Source organism: Pogoniulus pusillus, chromosome 25 (genome assembly GCF_015220805.1).
Source record: "Pogoniulus pusillus isolate bPogPus1 chromosome 25, bPogPus1.pri, whole genome shotgun sequence".
Classification (NCBI taxonomy): Eukaryota; Metazoa; Chordata; class Aves; order Piciformes; family Lybiidae; genus Pogoniulus; species Pogoniulus pusillus.
The window spans coordinates 14,785,651-14,810,508 of record NC_087288.1 but is presented as its reverse complement, the minus strand read 5'-3'; the positions used below and the strand labels follow the sequence as shown (position 1 = coordinate 14,810,508).

At 43.8% G+C, this 24,858-nt stretch overlaps 1 protein-coding gene across 1 annotated transcript in view; it reads right to left on the bottom strand.

Annotated features, from left to right (window-relative positions):
• TGFB2 (transforming growth factor beta 2) overlaps positions 1 to 24,858 on the bottom strand; it is a 68,472-nt gene that overhangs the window by 9,924 nt on the left and 33,690 nt on the right. The window contains exon 2 of the mRNA XM_064164531.1: positions 15,282 to 15,445. Within this exon, the coding sequence (XP_064020601.1) occupies positions 15,282 to 15,445 (164 nt within the window). The remainder of the gene's footprint in view (positions 1 to 15,281; positions 15,446 to 24,858) is intronic.

Genomic DNA, 24,858 nt, shown 5'->3' with positions numbered 1-24,858 from the left:
ATGGCAGCACAGATTTCCTTCCCAATAGAAATCACACAGAAACACTGCCATGAAAGACAAGTGGCCACAGTAACTGCAAGAGAGGCTATTTTACCTTCTTCAGTAGTACTTACACGGGTTAGAGCACAACATCAGATGCTAAAATAAAGCCTGTACAATGGAGACTGGCAACTGAGAATCTCTTATTGCTCACCCACAACTAATCTGGGTGGTACTGCCTTATTCATGCTTCCAGCCTTCCCTCTGACTACAGACACGAGTCATACATTAAACAGAAAAAAAATTATATTGTCCATACAGTTAACCTGAGGGCATTCAGAGACAGCCTGGTGTGAATCATGGCCACACACAACTGATTCTGCTTCCCTCCAAACTTTCAAGCCATCTGTACTTGTGTTTGTGTCAAAAGTTTCAGCAAAGCTTGCTGCTGACCATGCAATTAAAAAAATGCCTGCACAAATGAAACCCAGCACAGCACAGCACTGCATGCCTAGAATGTCAAATGTCCTATCTAAACAATTCAGCAAGTGCCTTCCCATATGCAAGCACAGCCTACTGTTATTTACCCTAACCCTAAGATGAAAACAATCAGACTTCTGGTTGCTAACAAGTTTCTGTTTCCCAGTTATTACTACGTTGATAGCTTTGTGTTGCAGGAAGCCAGAATGCCACGCCACATTGTCAATTTCAATGAAGATACCAAAAGATAACATCACTTTGTAACTTTTGGCATGCCAGCTGTGCGACTTCATATGTTGTTTTGGGTTCTCCCTCTTGATTTAACGATCCAAGTTCATCTTCAAACGAGTGAGTGACAATACCTCATTGTGTACTCCTGTGCTCTCAGCCCAGATCAACCTGCCATCTAGCAAATGCTGTTGGAATAGAACAGTGGTGAAACTGCATAATATATGTGAAGAAAAACATTTCAAAAGTGGTGTGAAATTACATCATTGTGATAAAATTAGGCTTTTCGTAATTAGAAAGAAAAGCAGGTTTGAAAATGCCAGATTTTGTCCAATCCATAGAGTGTCTATTTATTTCATTGGAGTGCTGGATCTCTCAAAGGCCAGCAGTGCAGCTCCTACAATAATATTTGTCTTATGAGAAGAACAGCAGCACGACAAGCTCTTTGCCTTCTTTCTGAACGACACTTTAAGGAAAAAGACATGAGATGTTGGTACAACTCCAGAAAATTACAAAGTGCCTCTAGTAGGCAATGCTGAGTTCTGCAGGAGAAACTGAGGGCACTCAAAAACTGAACATTGGGACACTTTTTTATGAGGCAACCTTCAAACAAAGTGTTTGAACAACTGTTTACAGAGAGTCTGGCAGCAGCAAGGGGACTACCATTACTCAGAAGTGCCAGAGGGATGAGAGAATCAGTAATCAATGCTGGGAAAGTCCCAGAGAAGTACAAATATAACTTTGCCTTCCCTTTGGTTGTTATCAGGTCAACTCAAGTGTTTCTGAGGATGTAATGCAGCTGTCATTCTGCAAAGATGTGTTGGGGTGGGCGGTGTGTGAGGCAAATGGGACACAAGAACTTGGCTCATTTCTCTTCCTTTCTGCACAGTCATATCTTTCCAAAGACTCCAGAAATTGCATACCTCAGTTTTGGCAGCGATGTAAGGATCTAAAAGTAAGTAATGTACTAAAAGCAATCTCCTCATGTTAACTATAATTGGTCTTAGATAAGTTCTGAAGACTTAGCTGTGCCTTGGTATCCAAAATAAAATGTCTTTACCTCAATGTCATTGCTACTAAAAGACAGAGCTTAGAGTTGGCAGGGCGTATCTGGCATGAAAGGCATGAAAGTACAAGAAATCATCACCACATGTATCCAGAGGTACATAAAGCATCCACCCTCACCAATGGACTGCAGGACAAGGAAAGTGTTTGCAGGTTTCAAAACTGTAGGCCACTAGTGGGACAGGACAGGCATTGTGGTTTAAGAAAGCTAGACACCATCCATTCTGTTGTATCAATGATATCTGAAAGTATAGCTTCTCAAACTGTTGTTCATGCTGCATGTTCAGAAAGAAAATGATGAAGAACAAGCTAAAAAGTCACAAACTAAATATGGTGCAACTTCCACAGCTGACACCGTGGGTTAAACAAGCACTACCAGCTCTTAAGCAAAAGGCTGTCAAGTGTGATGAGTGCCATGCTGGAATCAGCACGTCTGCTTCAATCTGCTCTCCTGGACTAAGTATCTTTACAGTGCTAGGGTGATGTATGATTTTAACAACCTGATTGCTCATAAGCAAGAATGAGTTTCTAGCTTCAACATTTCCACTTTTTCCTTCCTTTACTGTTACATCATTACAAGTGTGGAAAGCTAAGAGATGATAAAATCCCAGGCTGGATCCTCAGTTTCTTTCCACAAAAGAACCTGATGAAGGATTCTCCATCTATATTTCTACACTGTTCTCTGTTTCCATCCACACTAGAAGCAATTACACTCTACTTGGTAGTAAAGAAAGAGGCTTCTTTGTAGGAACCTATCAGAAAATTTTACAGCTACAAGATGTTCTTCAAGTGAGTCTTCTGGAAATTATTACATAATTATTTTAGCTTTTCTCTGCCATTCTCTCTTTGCTTTGTTTCTTTGTACTTTGCACTATATTTCTGGTCTTATCTTCCCCATCAGCAACACACCCTTTTCTTCCACTATGCCTTCAAGCCTATGTTCCCATTGAAAAAAATATCTTTCAGTATTTCCAATAGTTTCTTCCTACTAGATCAAACAGTTTAGCTGCACAAAAAAGAAGGGAAGGGAAAGGTGAAAGGGGGGAAAGGAGGGAAAAGGGAGAAAGGGGGAAAAAGGGGGGAAAGGAAAAGGAGGAAAGGCGGAAGAAAGGGGGAAGAGAAAAGGGGAAGGCAAAGGGGAAAGGGGGAAGAAAGGGGGAAGAGAAAAGAGAAAGGGGAAAGGGGAAAGAAGAAGAGGAAAGGGAAAAGGGTAAGGAGAAAGGGAAAGTGGAAAGGGGAAAGGGAAAGGGAAGACTTTTCTTTTCCTTGCAGCTCTTGTGCTTGAAAGCCTGTCTACTTCCAACTATCCTGACTGGTCTCAGAAGAGCTATAATCTTTACCTACAAACATTGCCTTGCCTTGCCTATAAACACTGCCTTGCCTTTATGCTTAGCCCATCACAACCACATCAAGCACTGTTATCAGAAATGTTGCCTCACAACTTGTATCTGCAGGAGCTAAATGAAGGTCTAAAAAGTAGGTCTTTGTCCAACAGTTTATGGGGCACTACAGATATTAACAGAAGATGTGGAAAAAAAAACAAACCAAAACAACAAGCAAATCACAAGAGAAAAGGAAGACTGAGTTAAACTTCTTCATTCTCATCTCCTTCTGGAAACTTATCCAAGCACTCCCTCCTGAAGAGGCAGAAAGAGTTTGTTATGTCTATGGGTCCTGACATGAATGCATGACCACTTGCTTGTAGAGATGACAGATTCCATCATTTCCACGAGTAGGAGGCAGTTTCCACATACACAGCCTCACCGCCCTCACTTAGGAGTGACACATTTAAACACCTACATGCACAAGTAGCTAATGATGTACAACCGCACACGTGCAAGTGTGAGCATGTACACCTTCACATGCATGTCAGTGAAAGCCCCAAATCAACAAACCCAACATTCAGGATGTGCAAAACATCTGCAGTTTCTGAATATAGAATCATAGAATCAACCAGGTTGGAAGAGACCTCCAAGATCATCCAGTCCAACCTAGCACCCAGCCCTAGCCAGTCAACTAGACCATAGCACTAAGTGCCTCAGCCAGGCTTTTCTTGAAGACCCCCAGGGACGGTGCCTCCACCACCTCCCTGGGCAGCCCATTCCAATGGGAAATCACTCTCTCTGTGAAGAACTTCTTCCTAACATCCAGCCTATACCTACCCTGGCACAACTTGAGACATGAGGATGTTCTTCCAGGTGCAGCTGGCTGTTTGGTCTCTCTTCCTTTGAACACAGTGATAAAGCAATGCTGCCTTTCCTGATACAGGACTATGCAGGGAACACCTGCACATGACCATGTTAGCCAGGGATGAGCTGAACAGGTAGAAGTGTTACCAAATAGTTATCCAGCAGACTTCTAGCCTAGTATGCAGAGTAGTTACCATTCAGTATCAATGCTCTAAATTCTAAGAACAATTTGATTTTGTCTACCTTCTTTTTGCATGGGATTCCTCCCTTTCACAGGAAAACAAATAGCAAAATGCTTGTGAGTATCTTCTTGAAAAGGTATCTTGTACACTTAACCTCTGCTGCCTAGCTACCTTTCTCTACAGGCACTAACTCTCCCTTCATAGCTTTTTTTAACTCTGTTGATCCTTCTAAAAAATACCAGAGGACAAATTACCTTACAAGTAGAATCATAGAATCATAGAATCAACCAGGTTGGAAGAGACCTCCAACATCATCCAGTCCAACCTATCACCCAGCCCTAACCATCAACTAGACCATGGCACCAAGTGCCTCATCCAGTCTTTTCTTGAAGTACCTATAAAGGATCTCTAGATGCCACATACATGCAGCTACTGCCAGCAGATCAGTGCACAACAAACCCATGAATAAACAAGTAATGCACTGAACTGCAGAAAAGGGCTCGCAAAGCAGCCAGGTGCAAACAAAGCACTGCTCCTGCTTGCACAGCTACACGTGTTTAGGAAATGTCCCAGGTCGAGACAACAGGGTTAAAAAAAAATCTCCTGGGGACTAGAAGATTGTTATTCAATGCCATAAATCTGCCATCTCTTTATAGACAACGACAGTCACGTGGGTCTCTGCGGGTAATCTTTGGACTGGATGATCTTGGAGGTCTCTTCCAACCTGGTTGATTCTATGATTCTATTACCAGTTTGGTGAAAACATGGATGGAAAACCTACCTCACTTCTCCTAAAAAGAGTGAGGGAGTTGCAGAGTGAGAAGACTAAAGGAGCAGTTGCCTCGGTTTCCCCACATGACTCAGACAGCTCTGGCAATGATTCAGCTAATAACATCGAACACTGTGCCAACTGCGCTTGTAATGGCCAACATTAGGGGGGCCCTGCCTCTTGCCAGGCAGAGGCCAGGGACCAGGAAGATAATAGGATATACTGGAATGTATCTCCTAGATGGCCTGGTGCCTTGAAAATTCAGAAATACAGGGCTCTAGTGGACACGGGTGCACAATGTACATTGATGCCTTCAAACTGTAAAGGAATGGAGTCTATTACTATGTCTGGAATCACAGGAGGCTCTCAAGAATTGACAAGGTTGGAGGCAGAGGTAAGTTTGACTGGGAGTGACTGGTGAAGGCATGCCATTGTAATGGGTCCAAATGCAAACAAACAAAACATTGGTGCAGCTAGCAGAAACATGGCTTCTAAAAACGGGCCATAGCAGAGGCTGATGTCAGCAGAGCATTTGGCATCAGTGTAATTACACTGCTTCAAAAAGAAAACAAAAAAACCCCTCCAAAACCCAAGACTCTGTTAAGAGAAACTGAAGTATTTTGCTCAAAATTTCCTCTGCCTACTCCACTTCTTTTATATACATAACAGCAGCTAACTGAATGAAAACATCAGTGTATGTATTCCAGATATTCCAGACAACAACCACTAAGAGCAGATGCCAGAAGAGCCTGTCTTCAATGACTCATTACACACACAGAGGACAAAAAGATGACAGAAAGACACATTGGTTCTTTCAAATAAGCTGAGCTCCAAAACTGCCACTTGCTTAGTGCACTTCAGATGTGACAATCTGACCAATAACTACTTCTAGTTTTCTACAGTTACCACAGTCAAACACAGAAGAATAGGAAAATTACAATTAAGTATAATTTACAGTGGAATGGTTTGGGCTAATAAATTCAGCACCTCCCCAGGAAGCAAGCAAACAAACAAACAAAAAGCTGAATGTGGTTCAGCGCTGATGATACACAGGCTAATGCATCAGTAACATACATCTGCTGCAGACAATAAAACCCCAGGCACACATCAAAGGCTCAGTTTTAGCAAGAAGGGCATTTTATAGCTGGGTTTGAGCATTATGGTCAGCAACTGTTAGGAAGTATTTTTAGTGACTTAGTTTCTTTTAAACAAAAAACAACTATGAACTTTCAAAATGCAGTAATAAGAGCATGTGGCCACTTAAAAATATCCATCCTGTCTGCTTTATTGCCCTGGAACTTGGGATGCTCCCTGCTTTAGCCATCCTGGGTTCTGCAATCATTGAGTAGCTGCAAATATAGCACTATCTAGTAAAAACCTGCTATTAATCTGTTTTTCTTCTCCATTCAGTCTGCACTGTCTGATCTCCTCTCTCCAGATGCTGCTGGCTCCCTGATAACTTCCTTCCTTCCCTTCTCTGTCATTTCAGACTCCTGAGATGTTCTTGTGTATTACAACATCTTGGCAGGCTCACTAATCTGTCTCTTACTTATCAGTCATTATCCATGGTTTCCACTGGAACTTCAAGGACCTTTTAAAATAATGGAAATAACCTGACATGTACTTATAAGCTCAAAGTAAATAAGCCCAAACAATGAGATCCAGTGGTAAATGATGTGCTAGTGCTGGTTAACATCAGAAGAGAGATAAGTTCAGCTATGCACAACATCATGGCTGAAAACTGCCATTTAGGATAACCTCTTTTGAACTAGAAGAAACCTGCAGGAGATTCCAGCCCTACCCTTTGCAGTGGAATAACCAGATTCCCAAGGTCTGCATATGCAGCTGCTTATCAATTCCAAATTCTTATGTACTGTTCTTCCATACTATGCACCCTGCTGAAAGATTCACATGCTGCCTGGTTCCAGATTTCAAAGGCCTCCTCAGACAGCTCTCAGGAACTGCAGCCTTTTCTGAAGCTTCAAGTTAAAAATGAATATGCTAATTCTTAATCCTTTCTCACTCCCTGTTTGAGTTCAAGGTCTCTGACCCTATCTTGGATGGAAGGATAAGCAAACCCTTAATTCTGTTGCAAACCTCTCCAGTTTCTTGGTCATTATATATAGAAACATGTTGTAAAGTGCAAAGCCTCCATGTAGTAGCTTGTGCCAGATAGATGGGAGTCTATTGGCTGTCAAAATCTTAGCTTCTTATTACCACCACTAGTCCAAAATTCTGTGTGCATTTTCAAGCTCTGCTTGCAACAACTTCTGCAAAAGAGTAATCCAGACTCTGCTTTCAGTGCTATGGATTCAAAAAGGCTTTACAGTCCCCCTGCTCATCACTGGAAGTCTTTCCATTACTTGCAAAGGCCCCTGAATCAGGCTCAAGCTGAGGGCAGAATCTTTAGAGAGTAGTATATGAGATGCAGAGTTCCTGCCAAAATAGAAAGGTATGGAGTACTTGCCAATTTGTTTTTCAGAAAACCCCACAGCTCTGTGATCCATCTGCTCAGAACTTGCCAGACACGTTCTTCATGCAAACTTGCAAATAAAAAGAACATATTGCACACATAACCCAGCCCCTTTTATATCTGGATGGGCCACAGCTGCACTAAGATTCTCTTACAGTGCTGGCTGCTACTTGCTTAAAGGTAAAAGAAGGTGAAGTGTGAGGGGGCTGAAGAGTAGCTAAAGCAGGTCAAAAAGGGATGGGAAGTCAAGTACGTCATGGAATCACTGTGACTGACTGACTGCATCACCCTGTGGTGAGGGGATGAGCTGTGGGAAGAGAAGAGCTCCTGAGAAGGGATTTCCTCTCCATTTGTTCCCCAAGCAAGGCCTTCCTCCTGCCACTGAAGATGCACGTGCAGTGTAAGTTGGGGATATAGCCCTGAGGCCATTTGGTTAAGCAGTCAGGAAGACTTTGCACTGTACAAGCAATAAACAAGAAGGGAGGGTCTGGAGTCCTTCTCCTGGAAGATTCTAAAATATTGAGTGCAATTTCCTGCTGTTTAGGAGATTTTAAGATAGCTCAAAAGAAAGATTTTATGTAAAATGAAGCAAAACGAGTGAACTTGTCTAGCATTTAGCTTTAACTTGTCAGAGGCACATTATGCACTATTAAAATATCATCAAAAAGGAGCCAAAGTCAACAAAAATAGAGTGGGTTCTTCCCTCTTCTAGCCAAATCCCCTAGATCCTGAAGGGTACTTCTGTGTTCATCACCCCTTTATGTACAGATTTTCCTCAACCCTGTCACTGACAGCCTTATCTCATGTTCACATGCATTTTACTGCAACATTTTGGCAGGCATCTTTCTTTCCTATCTGGAATCTGGACTTTCTGTTTCTTCTAAGATGCTGTCGTGTTCACAAGTCACTCCTCTTTCCCCTTTCTCTTGCCTGCAGAGTTTTCTATAAACCATGATTCTCCATGTTTTTCTCTTCCCACCACTTAAAAGCATCCACACAAACCACTCCTGTCCTCCTCTGCTTTCTTCCATCATTTATTCTTCGTATATGGCTCTCTCCAACATTGTTTTCCACATCACTCCCGAACAGCAATATTACCTTCCCCTCTCCAGTAGGCTCCCTAGTTGAAGGCTAGCAAGATAACCTGATGTTCCTCATCACAGTAACTACTATGCTCAGTGCTTGATTACACCTTGCCTGTGTCTTAGTGGGCTTAACTACCCCACCAGATTACAGTCTAAAGAGCAGGAGCTCAAACCTAGCAGCTGGTTCCTGACCCACATCCTGCACTCCTATGCTCCCTAGAATCACAGAATGTTAGAAGTAGTGAGTGGCCTCCCAGAGATCACCTAGTCCAACCCTGTTGCCAAAGCAGGATTACCTAGGGCAGGCCACACAGGAACACATTCAGGTGGGTTTTGAAAGTCTCCACAGAAGGAGACTCCACAGTCTCTCCAAGCAGCCTGTTCCAGGGCTCCATCACCCTCACCTTAAAGAAGTTTACCCTCTCGTGGAGGTGGAACCTCCTGTGTTCCAGCTTACACCCACTGTTCCTTGTCTCACCACTACGGACTGCTAAAAAGAGGCTGTTACCTTCATCCTGCTACCCACCCCTCAGATATTTACAGACATTAACAAGATCCCCTCTCAGCCTTCTCAAGACTAAACAATCCCAGTTCTCTCAGTCTGTCTTCATAGGAGAGATGTTCAAGTCATCTTCATTGCCCTCTGCTCGACTCCCTCCAGTAGATTCCTGTCTCTCTTGAACTGGGGAGCCCAAAATTGGATACAGCATTCCAGGTCTGGTGTTAGCAGGGCCGAGTAGAGAGGGAGAACATGCACTGTACCTGCACTGCAAAAAGCAATAAATCAGCTCAATGCTCCACACTTCTACACACAGCACTGTTGAGTTGTGAGTACATGCAGGCTCATCTCAGTAGCTGAGGACATTACACACTTCCTCAAGTCTTGTTCACTAACTGCTCTGGTCCTGGCAAGAAGTGGCTGCATCTGAGATAACCTCTCAAATCACAGTGAATATGACACAGTGACAAATACTTCCCCTCACTGACATTGCCAGTTTATTTGCCAAAGGTACTCTATATATGGTCTCCAGCATACTGACTTTTTTTTCAAGGGGACACACTATTTCAAACAAAACAAACCACCACACACCAAAGAAAGGATTCTGGAACAAGGAGAAAGAAGTAATTCAACTGAAATATACTGCATATTACCTTCCTCTGGTCTTAAGCTGTGGCTGAGGGGGCCCAGGAAGGAAGAGAAGGTTGTCATCAAAGTAGAAAGATATCTGATCCACACTTCATACCGAGTTTGGCACTTCAAAGAGCACTGTACATTTTTCATTTAACATAACCTTATAACCTTTTAGATAGCAAGAGTCTGGTTTCAGGACAGCAATACATAAATGGTGAGATTCAAATATACTGCTTCAGATGTGGGTCACAGTGGCAGCAGTCAATTAAAATCAAGTGCCCCAGGTGATATCTGTAATACAGACATCCTGCACCAGCTAGTGGCCACAAATCCTGCTCCTGGGTAATTTTTCTGTGGCATTAGAGACAGCACTTTTTGGCAAGAAAAGAGAGCAAGGTCCCTCTGCTCCTGATTATATGAAGATCTGTCTGGAGTAGCTCTGCTGCAGTCAGTGTAAATTGCCTCAGATTTGCACTGTGGAGATTTGGCCTAAGTCTATAGTAGCTCACTCTAAACGTATTCTCTGACTGGAAAACAAGACAAAACACTGTCTGAATTGAAAGTATTTGAATAACTGACTGTGGTTTAAATTTAAATGTGACTCATAATGGGGTAATATGTTCCACAGCATCTTCCTCCTCATACCCCCAAGCATGGAGAGAGGCCCTTAGAGACATGGGGTTATCAGTCTGGAAGGCAGATAATTCTTCCGAAGCCCTAAGCAAGCTCTACAGATGCTCTCAGCATGGACCTGGACCCTCCCTGACATGGACAGGCCAAAACTGATTCTGGCAGGGGAATCTGACTAGATGATCTCCTGAGCTCCTCTCCAGCCCTTGCCATTCTATGATTCTACCATTCTATGACAGTCTGTTCCTGCTTGCTTTGAAGTCATGATTGCAATCTGTCATTCCTTCTGGGCTTTACCCTGGCGCCGTCTGCTTGCTCCAGTTCTGTGCTCTGACATATTCTGTAGTGCATCACCCCAAGTCCACAGCCTCTCAGGTACACCAACCCACAGCAGCCTCAGATAAAAAAAAGTGCTTCATCTACAGATTTTATGATGTTTTATGATGTGTTAACAAAACATGTCGTCACTTCCACGGGAAGTAATTATTACTTGTTATTGTTTGACCATTTGTACATAATAAAAATACCTCAAAAACAATACCACAAGACTCCCTGAACAGCATCTTTCTGCATTGTGAAGGTTTCTACTCATCCAGCTTTGCAGTGGTGCCTATTTATTTTTTGGAATGCTTATTCATAAAAGTCAAGAGGTTTTTTTTTTGAAGGGTGCAGGGAGTTTATTCATAAATACAGAAGCACCTTAATAAAAGAAAGATGTGATGAAGTCTTCAAAGCAGGCAAGAAAACTGATGAACAAAGACATTCCCATAACAACTGAGCTTTATCTGATCAAATTCCAATAAAGCCTGCATTTGGCATAAATCTTTAAAAACATAGCAAGGGCCACTGGAGGATGCTAAAACTTGTTTATTTAATATTATTCCTCCTCCCTCCCTCAAAAGTACTTTATCCTCTTAATATTTTCTGAAGTCTCAGTGCATGCTGAGAAGCCATTGAGCAAATGCAGAACAGTGGAAGGACAGGAGAAGTGTGGGAGAGCACTCACTTCTATCATCTAAGGTCGTGCCACTTCCTTCCCTGAGGCTTCACACTCTCCAAAGTGCTGATAACCAGCAGCACCACCAGCAGATTAACCCTCACTTTTGGGCAGAAGAAACAACAGAAAAGGCAGTGCCTTAGAAAAAATTAATTCTCTGCGGCTTCACTTAACCGGAGCCAAGAACAGAGAGAAGCTTTTGCACCAGCTTTATAAAAGAAACCTAATTCCTACTTCTATGAGCTTTATTATTTTTTCATCCTAAGACTACTTGATAAGTGCACTGAGCTTCTCATGCACACAGAGACACAGAGATGTGACTGACTAATCCTCAAATACCAAGAGAAGTATTCTGGGTGAAAACAGATATTAAAGAAACTGTCTCTGCTCAGGGGGATTACCACTTGCCCACTGGCTTAGTAGACACATCCAGGGCACCTCCAAGACAATAATCTTCAAGACCTACCGCCTGGAGGAATCTGAGGGGCATCAGACCTGGCAAACAGATTCACAACCACTCGCTCCCAGCATAAATACATGAGTTGCTCTCTGCTCCAACCTCAGTCCTGCTGCTGCTGCTGCTGCTGCAATGGGGGCCAAGAGCGAGGGGCCACGGCCCTGGCTCGCCACACCAAGCAGCCCCAGACTGCCTTCCCGGAGTCAGTGTAAACAAGGGCTGCAGGAAAACACAAAGTTCTTTTCTGATGTGGTTTGGAAAATGAAGCCAAGCATAGCCCAGGGAAAGCTTAGCTGAAAAGGTGCAGTCTTGCCTTTCTTATTCCATTTTAAAGGGTAGATCAGTAAGGTCAGAGGGCCACACAAAGAATCAATCAGGAGGAGAAACAAAATATTTATATTCTGTTTGCTTCTTTTTTCTATTTACCCTGCACATCTGTCTCTAGCTGTTCCTAAAATAATCCTTCAGAGTTTATTGTCCCTTCTTCACCAGTGGTACATATACTACTACTGGAATAAATCACAGAGCTCTCAAGAGAGCTGTTAGGAGACTTGCTTGAGTTCAGGGACAGCCACTTTCTTAGTGAATCACAAGAGAGCTCTGTCTCTCCAGAAGACCTCTGCCCCTCTCTTCCTCCTTGACTAAGAAAGATGAGGGAACAACCATTCCCCAAAACTGCAGGTATGAGAAGAATTTCAAAAACCCTCATCAAGATGTCCTGAACAAAGCAAAACACCAGGCAACCTGAAACTTGGTGGGAGGGGGAAAAATCCTAATAATGAAATGTTGCTTATGCAAGATGAAAACCCACATTGCTCCTTCTGGGCACAACAGCCCTGGCAAGCCTAGCATGTATCTCACAAGACAGGAAGCAGTGCTTATTCACAGAGGGCAAACTCCATCAGCAGTCTCCTCTGAGAGGCTCAAAATCCATGCGTGGCTTTTGATGTTGGAAGCAAAGATATTGGATTAAGTCTTAAAACCTTACAGAATACATATGCCTCTCCAGCTTCCATCAAAACAAGCATCTTGCTCATTCTTTCCTTTTCCTTTCCATGTTTGTACCTTTCCCTGCTGCTACATACCCCTACCTGCACTATCAGTCTATCATTACACAACCCTGAAGCTCCTCTAGCATCACTGTAGCACCAGTGCCTCCTTCCTATCCTTCCTCACCTTCAGCTCCTTAGATTTTCCTCATTCTAACCTCTACACTTAATTTACTAAGTTTAGGATGCTATCTACAGTGCTGTCCTGCAGTACACCACAGAATATCTCAAGCTGGAAAGGACTCAGAGGGACTATGGGCACTGGCTCTTCATTTTTTTCCTGGTTTTGCTTTTCCTGTTAAAACACAGCATGCTAATCTCTCACATCCTGGAGATTAGATGCAGCAGTATTCACAGGTTCTGATACTCCTGCAGTAGAGCTTCTGACAAGGAACCCATGCAGTTCAGGTTGGCCATCACATGGCTAACACCTCCATACAAAGTTGTGGGGAGAGCTACACACAAGATTGCAAGAAATAAGTTTATGATCAACCAGCGTAAGAAGGTTACAGAAGCTAGTAAGAAGTAAAGCAGGCAAAGGAACTACCATTATCATTTTAATAGGTACTTTGCAAGGGAAATGCTCCAAAGAGAGCTTGCCTCTATACAGGCAAAGAAGCAAAGCAGCAAAATAACATGCCAAAAATATGCCTGGCACAAACAAACGCTCAGAGCTTGCTGCCTTTGGCTTGCATGTTACTTGGTGGAGAAAAGAACTAATCCTACAATAACCTGCACTCATTACTCACCTAACACTTCACTCAGTATGCTCCACCAAGCCTAAATAAGAAACTGCCTTACTCACCAGCTATATATTTATCTAAAAGACTCAAGTACCTGCCCTGGATGCAGGTGCCCATCATTTCCATGGCCACAGGCTTGCTGGAGTCAGACTCTCTCAACTAAGCTCCAGATGTTTCTCATCACAGGGTGAAATCCCAGCCAAGCAAAGGCCCTTTCTTCCCTACCTCTGCTGAACCCTTTGTGTCCTATGTCCCTCAAACAGAGAAATACAATGAACCGAGCTCAGGCAACTACAGCTGTACTCCTTTCAGGTGTCTGACTAACAGCTCTCAAAAGCAGAAAACAGAAAGCCCAGAGATCTCAACTCTATTTAAGATGTCTGAACAGTAAGACCAAGCCAGAACATACAACCATCTCAACAGGATGGTGTGTCAGCATCACAACAACTTAAAATCTAGTTCTCTCTGTGATGTTACATACAGATGATACCAGTAAATGCCATTAAAGATTCCTAGTTTTCTCTTTTAACAACAAATATGTTATTTACTAAACTTTTCTGTCAGGCTGTCATAGTTGTGAAGCCAGTGACCACCTGTGGACCTGAACCACATTCAACTGGGAATCGTGCTTCTTCTACATCTAAACAATATCTAAACAGCATGGTGCACTTTTGCCTGCTTTCAGCCACTAATGTTGGCTTATATAGCTAATGCAACAAGCATGTGAACCCAAATTTGCTCCCCTCTCTGCTCCAAGTTTAGATTGCACTTAACCTGACCAGGCAGGGAAAGATGAACACAGGAAGTAAGGGAGAACACTAATTCAAATTTGCACCCACTAGATCTAACTGAACAATGCAGTGCTTTGAACTCAGGAGAATGCCCAGGCATAGCTAATGGGAACAGCAAGAACAGAGGGAAAGAGAGGCTCAATACACATTTACAAGGTGGTATCCAATTTGACAGGTGCTGGAAGTACCACGAGTTTCACTTGGTATAAAACAGCTGGGAGCTGAGCCATTTTGGGTGCTATGTTTCTCAGCAAAGTGAACTCTGCTTTAGATGAAATATTTTCTAGGCAGTATTTGCACAACTGCAGACTCTACATAAGTGACTTCAATGGCTTCAAAGTATTTTTAAGGATTAAATTACATCAACCTTATCAACAAGAAGGAGTGAGAAAGTCATGGGGTCATTTTCTTCCTCATTCCTCAGTCCCCAGTTTGTACACTCACTTGCTTCAGCCCCTGGGCTAGCATACAAAAGCCAGGTTCTAAAATGTTTAGCTTTGAAACTCGATTATTAACGATGCTATTTCTGTGAACAACAGGAACAGGAAGATTTAAAAGATTGCTCCTGAACAGAGAAGCCAGAGCAAAGAATTTGGCTTCTATGTAAACTACAGTACAGGCCACATGTTGGAAGAGAAAGATCTGGGAATGACTTATTTCACAGTATCACCAAGGTTGGAAGAGACCTCATAGATCATCAAGTCCAACCTGTTACCACAGAGCTCAAGGCTAGACCATGGCACCAAGTGCCACGTCCAATCCTGCCTTGAACAGCTCCAGGGAGTGCCTTGCTGTCACTTATATGCTCAATCTTTGGAGTGCTGAGGCACAACCACTCTACAAACTTTGCATGTTTCAGCTTTGCACAATTTTGAATGAAGTTCTTTCTAGGAAAGGCAGGGGAAATAAGAGCTGCTTTGTAAAGATAGGACTCAACTGCTTCTCCCCGTGGTTTGCTCCACCTGGCAGATGGGTACAAGATGGGTTTGCTGCAGAAAGAGAGGAGCTGACACACATGAGGCATCACCATACCTGGTACAGCTCTATCCGCTGCTCCGAGACACGTGCCTTTGTGTTCTGCAAGCGGAAGACCCTGAACTCAGCCTTCACCAAGTTGGAAGCGTTCTTCTCCATCGCTGAGACATCAAATCTGACAATCCTGAAGTAAAGGCTGTAATAGCTTGGTGGGATGGCATCTGCAAGAAGGCAGTGAGATTTTATCATCATTTTTTCAGTAACAAAATGACTGTTCCTTCTATGCAAGACAGCCTCAGTAAGGGAAATATTGCTGGCAGGATTCAGTTTCCAATGGCCAATTTAATATGATGAGCAATTTAATGAACTAAAAACCAACTCCACGTGGGTTTGATTATAGGAACACCATCTTAATAGAGATTAACAACTATTTCCAACCGTACTTAAGGTCATCTCCTCTTTCAGTATACTGCTGGAAAATCCTGGATGCTTATAAATTGGGGGGAAAAAAAAATCACAGCAGCTGGTATCTGGCAAATGCCTTTGCACTTGAACAGAGTTCACAGAGATCTGCTAAAATGACAAGTAACAGCAATTCATCTGCCCTGTACATTCTCTGAAGCCCATTTCCCCCTAGGATATGAGCATTAACCAGCCAGCTTCAGATTTTATTGGAAAAAAAAATCATTCTGATTATAGTGATGGGACAGAAATAGAAAAGGAAGAAGAAAGGGAAGGAAAAGGCAAGCAGAGAGCAGATATTTTAATCATAATTGTATTATTTTGGATTACTTGGAAGCAGTAAAAGCCATAAACGTAATCACTTCTCACTATACACCAGGTGGAAAGGGACTCAAGTCTTCAGTAACAGTGTTAGACATGTACATCAGTTTAGGTTTCAAAACAGTCTCTCCCTCCTTTGTAGCTGTAAACCCTGACTGAGGCTAAGCAGCAAAGTACTTCTGCACATCCTGGGTTACCCTGAAGGTTTCAGTGATCTCCTAAGGCCTTCCCACACCCATGCTGGCCAGCTGTGCAAAGAGGAACCTGCTCACCCAGTGGTGCCTCTCACTACCCTCTGTGTATGCAGGACACCCCTCCTCAGCCCGCTGCCTGGCAAGGCTCTCCTTGAACTGCAGAGCCACACTCGGGGAGGAGGCAAAATGACTCAAAAGCCCTGATATAAAAATCTCTGTGCAAACCAAGGGAAAGGTTTCCCTGTCTCTTACAGTGTGAGAACTGAAGTGGATAAAGAAAGAAAGAGGGAAAACTGCTTTTGGGAGGCCAGGGTGTGTGTGTCTGTGAGGATTTTCAGCTGAGGAAGCACAATCTTAGAGGCTTCCCTGGAGTGAGGCCAGCAGGAAGACTTCAGACCATAATTACAAAAGATGGGGTTTTCCCACTAGTTATGGAGCTCAGGAGTTGCCACGCAGTGGCAGGAGATGATGGCCTCAGTGTTTAGGGAGGTGAGCAGTTCAGCACCTGTGAAAGAGCCAGGCTGGCTGAAATCCCAGCAAGGCCTCCTGCGCTGCTGCCTGCCACAGCTATCCAGGCCATCAACCCAGGAATCACAGAATTGTACAATTGTTGAGGTTGGAAGATGCTTACTAACTGAATAAACTACCTTCAGATGCCTAATTCTTAATAGAATCATAAAATCATAGCATGGTTTAGGCTGGAAGGGACCTCAAGCATCATCCAGTTCCAATCCCTTGCCATAGGCAGGGACACCTCCCACTAGAACAGGTTGCTCAAGGCCTCATCCAACCTGGCCTTCAACACCTCCAGGGAGGTTGTAGAGCACAGAATCACCAAATGGGATCTGAGATCCCATTTGGTGATTCTGTGCTCCACAACCTCCCTGGGCAACCTGTGCCAGTGTCTCACCATCCTCACTGCAAAGAACCCTTTCCTAACATCTAGTATGAATCTCCCCTCTGCCAGCTTAAACCCATTCCCCCTTGTCCTGTCACTACAAGACCTTGTCAATAGTCCCTCCCCAGCCTTCCTGTAGTTCCCCTTCAGATACTAGAAGGCCACTATAAGGTCTCCTTCCAGTCATAAGAAATGTAACACACAAGAGTTATTGCTTCTCTGTAAAGAAATGGGAGAACCAAGTACAATGCATTTACATTTATTGCTAACTACCAGTGGTTAAAAATCGTTGGAGGAAATCCTTAATAGAATTTATTCACATCAGTAAGACATATTAGTAATGTAAGATCTTCTTCCAAATATCCAGTGTTTCTAGACTGGCTGCTATTACTGGAATGTCTGAGCAATGCAGCAGCTCCTGACTACACGAGGTAACGTCACTCACAGTTATAGTTTTAATAATGGATTTGTTGTAGCTCTTTCAGTAATTCTGAATTCAAGCTGACTACAGAATAAATACCAAGTAGAAGTCAGTAAGTCAGTCACACAAAGAAGAAATCATATCCTGTCTTCATAAAATTTACTCATATGGTGGCCAGGAGAGCCAATGGCATCCTGGACTGTATCGGGAACTGTGTGGCCAGGAGGACAAGAGAGGTTATTCCTCCCCTGGACTCAGCACTGGTTAGTACACACATCTTGAGTACTGTGTCCAGTTCTGGGTCTCTCAGTTCAAGAGAGATGTTGAAGTACTGGAATGTGTCCAGAGAAGGGTAATGAAGCTGGTGAGGGGCCTGGAGCACAGCCCTGTGAGGAGAGGCTGAGGGAGCTGGGGGTGTGCAGCCTGCAGAAGAGGAGGCTCAGGGCAGACCTCATTGCTGTCTACAGCTACCTGAAGGGAGGCTGTAGCCAGGTGGGGGCAGGTCTCTTATCCCAGGCAACCAGCAACAGAACAAGGGGACACAGTCTCAAGCTGTGCCAGGGGAGGTCTAGGCTGGATGTTAGGAGGAAGTTGTTGTCAGAGAGAGTGATTGGCATTGGAATGGGCTGCCCAGGGAGGTGGTGGAGTTGCCATCCCTGGAGGTGTTGAAGAAAAGCCTGGCTGAGGCACTTAGTGCCATGGTCTAGTTGATTGGATAGGGCTGGGTGCTAGGTTGGACTGGCTGATCTTGGAGGTCTCTTCCAACCTAGTTGATTCTATGATTGCCTACATAGTTGAGCCAAAATCTTTTTCAAATGACCATAGGTAAAAATGACCATAGGTAAAAATAATCCCAGCTATTAGAAAAGCTTCAACAATAAAGAAATAATCTCAGCTTCAACTATAGACACAGTAGGAGTTATAGACTGTAAGTTCTCAAAGTACTTACATCCTCTGAAAGAGTAATTCTCAAAGTAGAGCCTCAGTATGGTCAGATGGGTAAGAAATATAAATACGAGGAGGAAGCCCCAGGCTTAGTTAGGTTTACATCTCATTAAAAATAAACAGGTTTCTCAGACTTTATCTTCAGTGCTTGAAAATAAACCTCCAAAGCATCATCAGTATCTTTGCATACCAAGCTTGTCGACATAAAACTGCTACAATCTTATAATGAGAACTCAAAGAAAAACGGAATCAAACTGCACCCACAGCAGAACTGCTCCTCTCTGCCACGAGCAACACATTAGCAATGGTCTCTCTCAAAATGCCAAATGAAGATCTTCTGAGACAAGCTTAACTTCATGCAATGATGATCTTAATTTCTATGTATTTTGGAAATTCTCATGAAAAAAACTACTTGGTTCAGAGACAGTATCTTCATTTAAGAGAGAAATCATCTCCTCAACTTATTTTTCTGTTATAGGAAACTCCAATACTACTACTTGTTCTTTGGCCAAACCTAATCCTACTAGGAATACAACTTGGCATAATAATATGCATATATAAGATTGATTCTTCCAGGATGAGTTGTAAGTTGTCCTTCCCTGTCATTTATTTGAGGCATCAACCTACTACTTCATTCCCTGTGGACATGCCAAACTAGCAGCCAGCCACTCGCCCTGGCACAGACAAACTCTGTCCATCTTGACTTTATTTCAGATTGAAAAGTAATATTTAACTGCCAGTTAGATTTATATTTAACTTCTAACTCATTTCTAGAACTTTCCTGTGCTACACCTGTAGTTTTTCCTTTCAGTTTCCGTATTTTAGATACCAAATATTACAAATCTGTAAATATTTCTCTGAAGAGATTACCCTGAATAATGTCTGTATTTATATTTCTCACTCTTTCCTATATAAAGAAGATAGAGAAGGGAAACTCACCCAGTGTGCATGGTTTGCTGTTTGTATATGTGGGACCTAGAGCACAGCCCTGTGAGGAGAGGCTGAGGGAGCTGGGGGTGTGCAGCCTGGAGAAGAGCAGGCTCAAGGGGGGACCTCATTGCTGTCTACAACTGCCTGAAGGGAGGTTGTAGCCAGGTGGGGGTTGGCCTCTTCTCCCAGGCAACCAGCAACAGAACAAGGGGACACAGTCTAAAGTTATGCTGGGGGAGGTCTAGGCTGGATGTTAGGAGGAAGTTGTTGCCAGAGAGAGTGATTGGCATTGGAATGGGCTGCCCAGGGACGTGGTGGAGGCACCATCCCTGGAGGTGTTCAAGCAAAGCCTGGCTGAGGCACTTAGTGCCATGGTCTGGTTGATTGTCTAGGGCTGGGTGCTAGGTTGGCCTGGCTGATCTTGGAGGTCTCTTCCAACCTGGTTAAGTCTATGATTCTATGATTTACAAAGCATCAGTATTTCCCTTCCACTGGAAAGCACCCATCATGAAGAAGAATGAATTCTTGTCTTAGAGAAGCTTCACCTCTCTTCTGAGGTAGTTTCATATTTTTCAAAAACCCACATTAAAAAATGATTTCTATATTATTCATGACAGAACCCACAGGAATTCAACTCAGAAAAAGGCATTATTCATGGACATATGAAAAAAAAAGGGCTTTTTTTTTGCTATCTGGAAGCCATTCTCTGGAAAAGAATGGCTGACTGCAGAATTAGGGTTTATGTGAAAGTTAATTAGCATTAAGATTGAGAATGGAGATCTGCAGTTTTTAAGAGAACAGAAAGACCCTTATGGGATCTGCAGGGTTTCAGATTAGCCTTTAAGTGATTTCAGACGATGCAATTAATCTCTTCATGTGCCTCCACCTTAACCTGACAGTTGTACCAGTTCAGACTCAGTTGGATACCTCTGGACTCTCCTCTGGTTTTGGCCCAATGGCTCCAGCAGATGCCAGGATGCCTGACCAAGTCAGTCTACAAACACAGTTATCCTGCCACAAACCAGACTCCTTAAGTATTCCGTGATCCATTATCATTAATGAGTGGAATTAAATCAGTATGTTTCCTGTAGCTAGGAAAACACAGACTTCTTTTCGTTTTGAGAGAGGGAATTGTACATGCAGTGAAAGATCTCATTTTTATCATCTTTAAATTATTAACCCAATCCTCAGGAAAAAAATTACTTCCAGCTGTAATAATCATAATCACTATCATCACAGTACAGCTGAGAGGATTTACAAAACAAAGCTGGAGAAGGTGAAAGTAGCATCTCTCCTCCTCCTCCCTTTTGCCTGCTGAGCACCAAGCATCACAAGTTTAGGGTTTTTTGGGTTCCTTTTGATTTTCTTGAATGAGCTGAAGCTTCACTAGCTGCTTCACACAGGACAGTTCAGATTGCCAGGCTAAAATGTAATCTGCTGAGTTCTTATATGCATACATGGCTTCTGTGCCTCTTACTGACTTTGTTAAAGTCTAGCATCCTCTATGTTCCTATCCCAAGCAACTAGGATAAAAAGCAGCTCTGCTCTGAGAAAGCAGAAAACAATGGTGGGAAGAGTGCAGGAGATCTATCCCAAAATACTCAACAGCCTTTAGAATTGCTCCAGGTTGAATCATAGAATCATAAAATCAACTAGGTTGGAAGAGACCTCCAAGATCAGCCAGTCCAACCTAGCACCCAGCCCTAGCCAGTCAACTACACCATGGCACTAAGTGCCTCAGCCAGGCTTTTCCTGAACACCTCCAGGGACAGTGACTCCATCACCTCCCTGGGCAGCCCATTCCAATGCCAATCACTCTCTCTGCCAACAACTTCCTCCTAACATCCAGCCTAGACCTCCCCCAGCACAACCTGAGGCTGTGTCCTCTTGTTCTGTTGCTGGTTGCCTGGGAGAAGAGACCAACCCTCACCTGGCTACAACCTCCCTTCAGGTAGTTGTGGACAACAATGAGGTCAATCCTGAGCCTCCTCTTCTCCAGGCTAAAGCATAGTCAGCAGGGGAGTCTGAATACCATCTGAATGACCATCCAAAACAGCACACAGATCCCCAGGCATTGCTCCTGGGAGGAAAGCGGGACGAAATCAAGCTTCCTTAAACCAAAACTGGGAAGGGAAGAAGTGTTTCAAACTGAAGATACTGCCCAGATCAAGAATGTCCTGCACCAAAGCGTGATACTTTTGCCTTGCACAGTTGTGTTTGATGGACTAATGCCACAGCTTTCCTCACAAGTACTGTGTGTACTGCCATTTCAGAAGAAATAAAACACCATTTGACACAGCTCATCTGAGAGTTGGGCTTTCAGTCAGGCAAAGGAAAAGGCCTAAATTCAATTGTATGGAAACAAGAGGGTTTTTTTCCCCCCCTCCCCTCTGAATTTTCATTTCTGCTATTGAAACAAAACAAAATAAATCAATCCTATGCAAAGCCCAAGCTAGGAAATGTAAACAGCTTTTCTTTTCTCACTGGAAGAGGCCAGACAGTTTGACTTCACACATACACCCACACTGGAAAGGCTGAGAGCTTCAATCTAATCCTTCCATCAAGGGCTTGTAATAAATGCTGCAAAGATTTATTTTTATTCCCTTTTGTGTTTATTAAACTTTGGAGGGTTTCTCTTCCTTTTTCTTTTCTTTCTGGTGCTTTGCCCATTCTTTATTACAGCAGCTACAAAACATGGAGCACCCTTTTCTTCTCACTCTCTCTTCCCTCTCTCCCCCCTCCCTTGTCTTTCTATCTGCAGTACATGAATGACTGTGTAGTAGGCTTTGAAGCAGCACATGCAAATATTTATAAGAGGAGCTTGATTGTTATTAAATGCAGTTGTTATGCTTTCCACGCTCTGGCAAGCTTCCCTAACCCCTCTAACTATTAGGACCATTTAGGCTGTTTAGATTTCAGCTCACTGATAGCAAATTCTACTCTTGGGGTTTTTTTTCACCAGGCAGCATAATGTGACATCCTTTCTCCCCCCCGTGTGAGTTTTCTCTCTGTTCAACATACGGGTCTCTACCACGATCTGGGGCAGGCTGCCTTTAAGGACATCCAGACCTGGTAAGTAAAGCAGCATGTGCAGTACTGCTGGAAGGCAGCTGCAACAGCACATCTTTCCAGCAGGATCTTTTCCTTCCTGTCAGGCACACTCAGGTCACAAATCCTCTCCTCTCTTCCAGGGTAAGGCTCTCCAAGAAATGAGAAACTTGTTTAATGCATCTGGGCTCCCAAAGCCCACGGATAATTATTCTGCTCACCCCTCCTGCCCCTGACGTGACTGCAGAACCCTGCTGGAAATGGTCTCTTTGCAACGAAAGGGGATATATAAATATGGTGAACCAAATTACAGAGGCCTACAGGTTGTACCTCGGAACTAGGATTGGCCCTCAGAAGCACATCAGTTGTACATCAGCTTTCCATTAGTATTGAAACTCTATCCTCCTCTAACATTAAGTTATGAGCACATCCATTAGCTGGTCAGTGCTCTTGGACAGAAACACTTGCACTGCTCTCTGCTCAGACATCAGTCTCTTGCAGCAAGGCTTCAAAGCCAGATGGTACAACAGAGACTTAAGTCCTGTGTTCCATTTTTTACCTGCAAAGCTGCCAATAAGCCACTACCATCAACCATTTGCTATGGAGGAGGGGGACTGGACCAAAAGCCACAAAATACCAGCTGAGAACACAGTGAATAAGGCTTTCAGTCAAAGCCCAATGTCTCTGGAGCAGCTCTTCTTGCCACAGTGTATGTGTGCACCCACAGCACAATGCAAGACATCATATCCATTACTGCATCTGCACGTTGTGAAGAATCCATGCTAGAAACTGCCAGCTGGGAACCCTCCACTGAATGATCCCTCAGTACACAATTTATTCATGGTAAGGGGCATGGATGGTTCACAAGCCGTGGATCCAAAGAAGTGTAGGTGGCAGGACAAGGGAAGTGATTCTCCTCCTCTACTCGGCTCTTGTAAGACCCCACCTGGACTACTGCATCTAGTCCTGGGGGCCTCAGCATACAAAGGGCATTGAACTGCTGGAGCGAGTCCAGAGGGGAGCCATGAAAAGGATCAGAGGGCTGGGGAACCTCCCCTGTGAGGACAGGCTGAGAGAGCTGGGGCTGTTCAGCCTGGAGAAGAGAAGGCTCCAGGGAGACCTTAATAGTGGCTTTACCTGAAGAAGGCCTACAAGAAAGCCAAGACAGGACTTTGCAGTGGTAGAATGAGAAGAAACAACGAGGCTGGGGATAGGCCTTGAGCACAGCCCTACGAGGAGAGGCTGAGGGAGCTGGGATTAGTTAGCCTGGAGAAGAGGAGGCTCAGGGGAGACCTTATTACTGTCTACGACTACCTGAGGGGTGGTTGTGGCCAGGAGGAGGTTGCTCTCTTCTCTCAGGTGGCCAGCACCAGAACGAGAGGACACAGCCTCAGGCTGTGCCAGGGGAAATTTAGGCTGGAGGTGAGGAGAAAGTTCTTCCCTGAGAGAGTCATTGGACACTGGAATGGGCTGCCCGGGGAGGTGGTGCAGTCGCCATCCCTGGAGCTGTTCAAGGCAGGATTGGACGTGGCACTTGGTGCCATGGTCTGGCCTTGAGCTCTGTGGTAAAGGGTTGGACCTGATGATCTGTGAGGTCTCTTCCAACCTTGGTGATACTGTGATACTGTGATACTGTGAATGATTTAGACTGGCTATTAGAATGAAATTCTTTATGCAGAGCGTAGTGAGATGCTGGAACAGGGTGCACAGGGAGGCTGTGGATGTACCCTCCCTGGAGGTGTTCAAGACCAGGATGGACAAGGCCTTGAGCAACCTAGTCTAGTGGAAGGTGTCTCTTCCCATGTCCGGGGGATGAGAACTAGAAGATTTCTGAAGTTCCTTCCAACCCAAAGCATTCTATGAATCTATGCATTTCAGTCTACATATGGATATGCAAACATTTAACCAGAGAAACAGACAAGAGCTTTCTGCATCAGACAGAGATCAACAAAACCAAACCAAACAGGTTGGGAATACAGCTGTTGGATGATCCTTCTGAGGTTCAGAACTTCTCTCTTTTACTAACCCCTGGACATGTCTCTGCAGTCACGCAGGGAAGCTTCAGCACAGCTCCCCTAAAACGGTGTTATTTGAAGAGCCCTGAGGTGATGCTCCTTGGAGAACCACCAAAGAAACAAACTCTCACTCTCACATGGACTCCTGTTGCAGCTCTTTAAACGTTGCTTTCTTTCAGTTACACTTACAGAAACCAATCCTGAAGACATTTTCTTATTTCAGTAACTTCTTATATCAGTCAACTTTTTCTTTCCTTGTAATGATGCCACACTGAGCTCTTGATATGCAGCACGGAATCCAGACATCTAATTACTATGCCATGAACTGGCTACAAAGAACAAATGTCACTAGCAGACTCTAGAGTGCTGAAAGCACAGACCCTTGGTAGTGCTCACACAG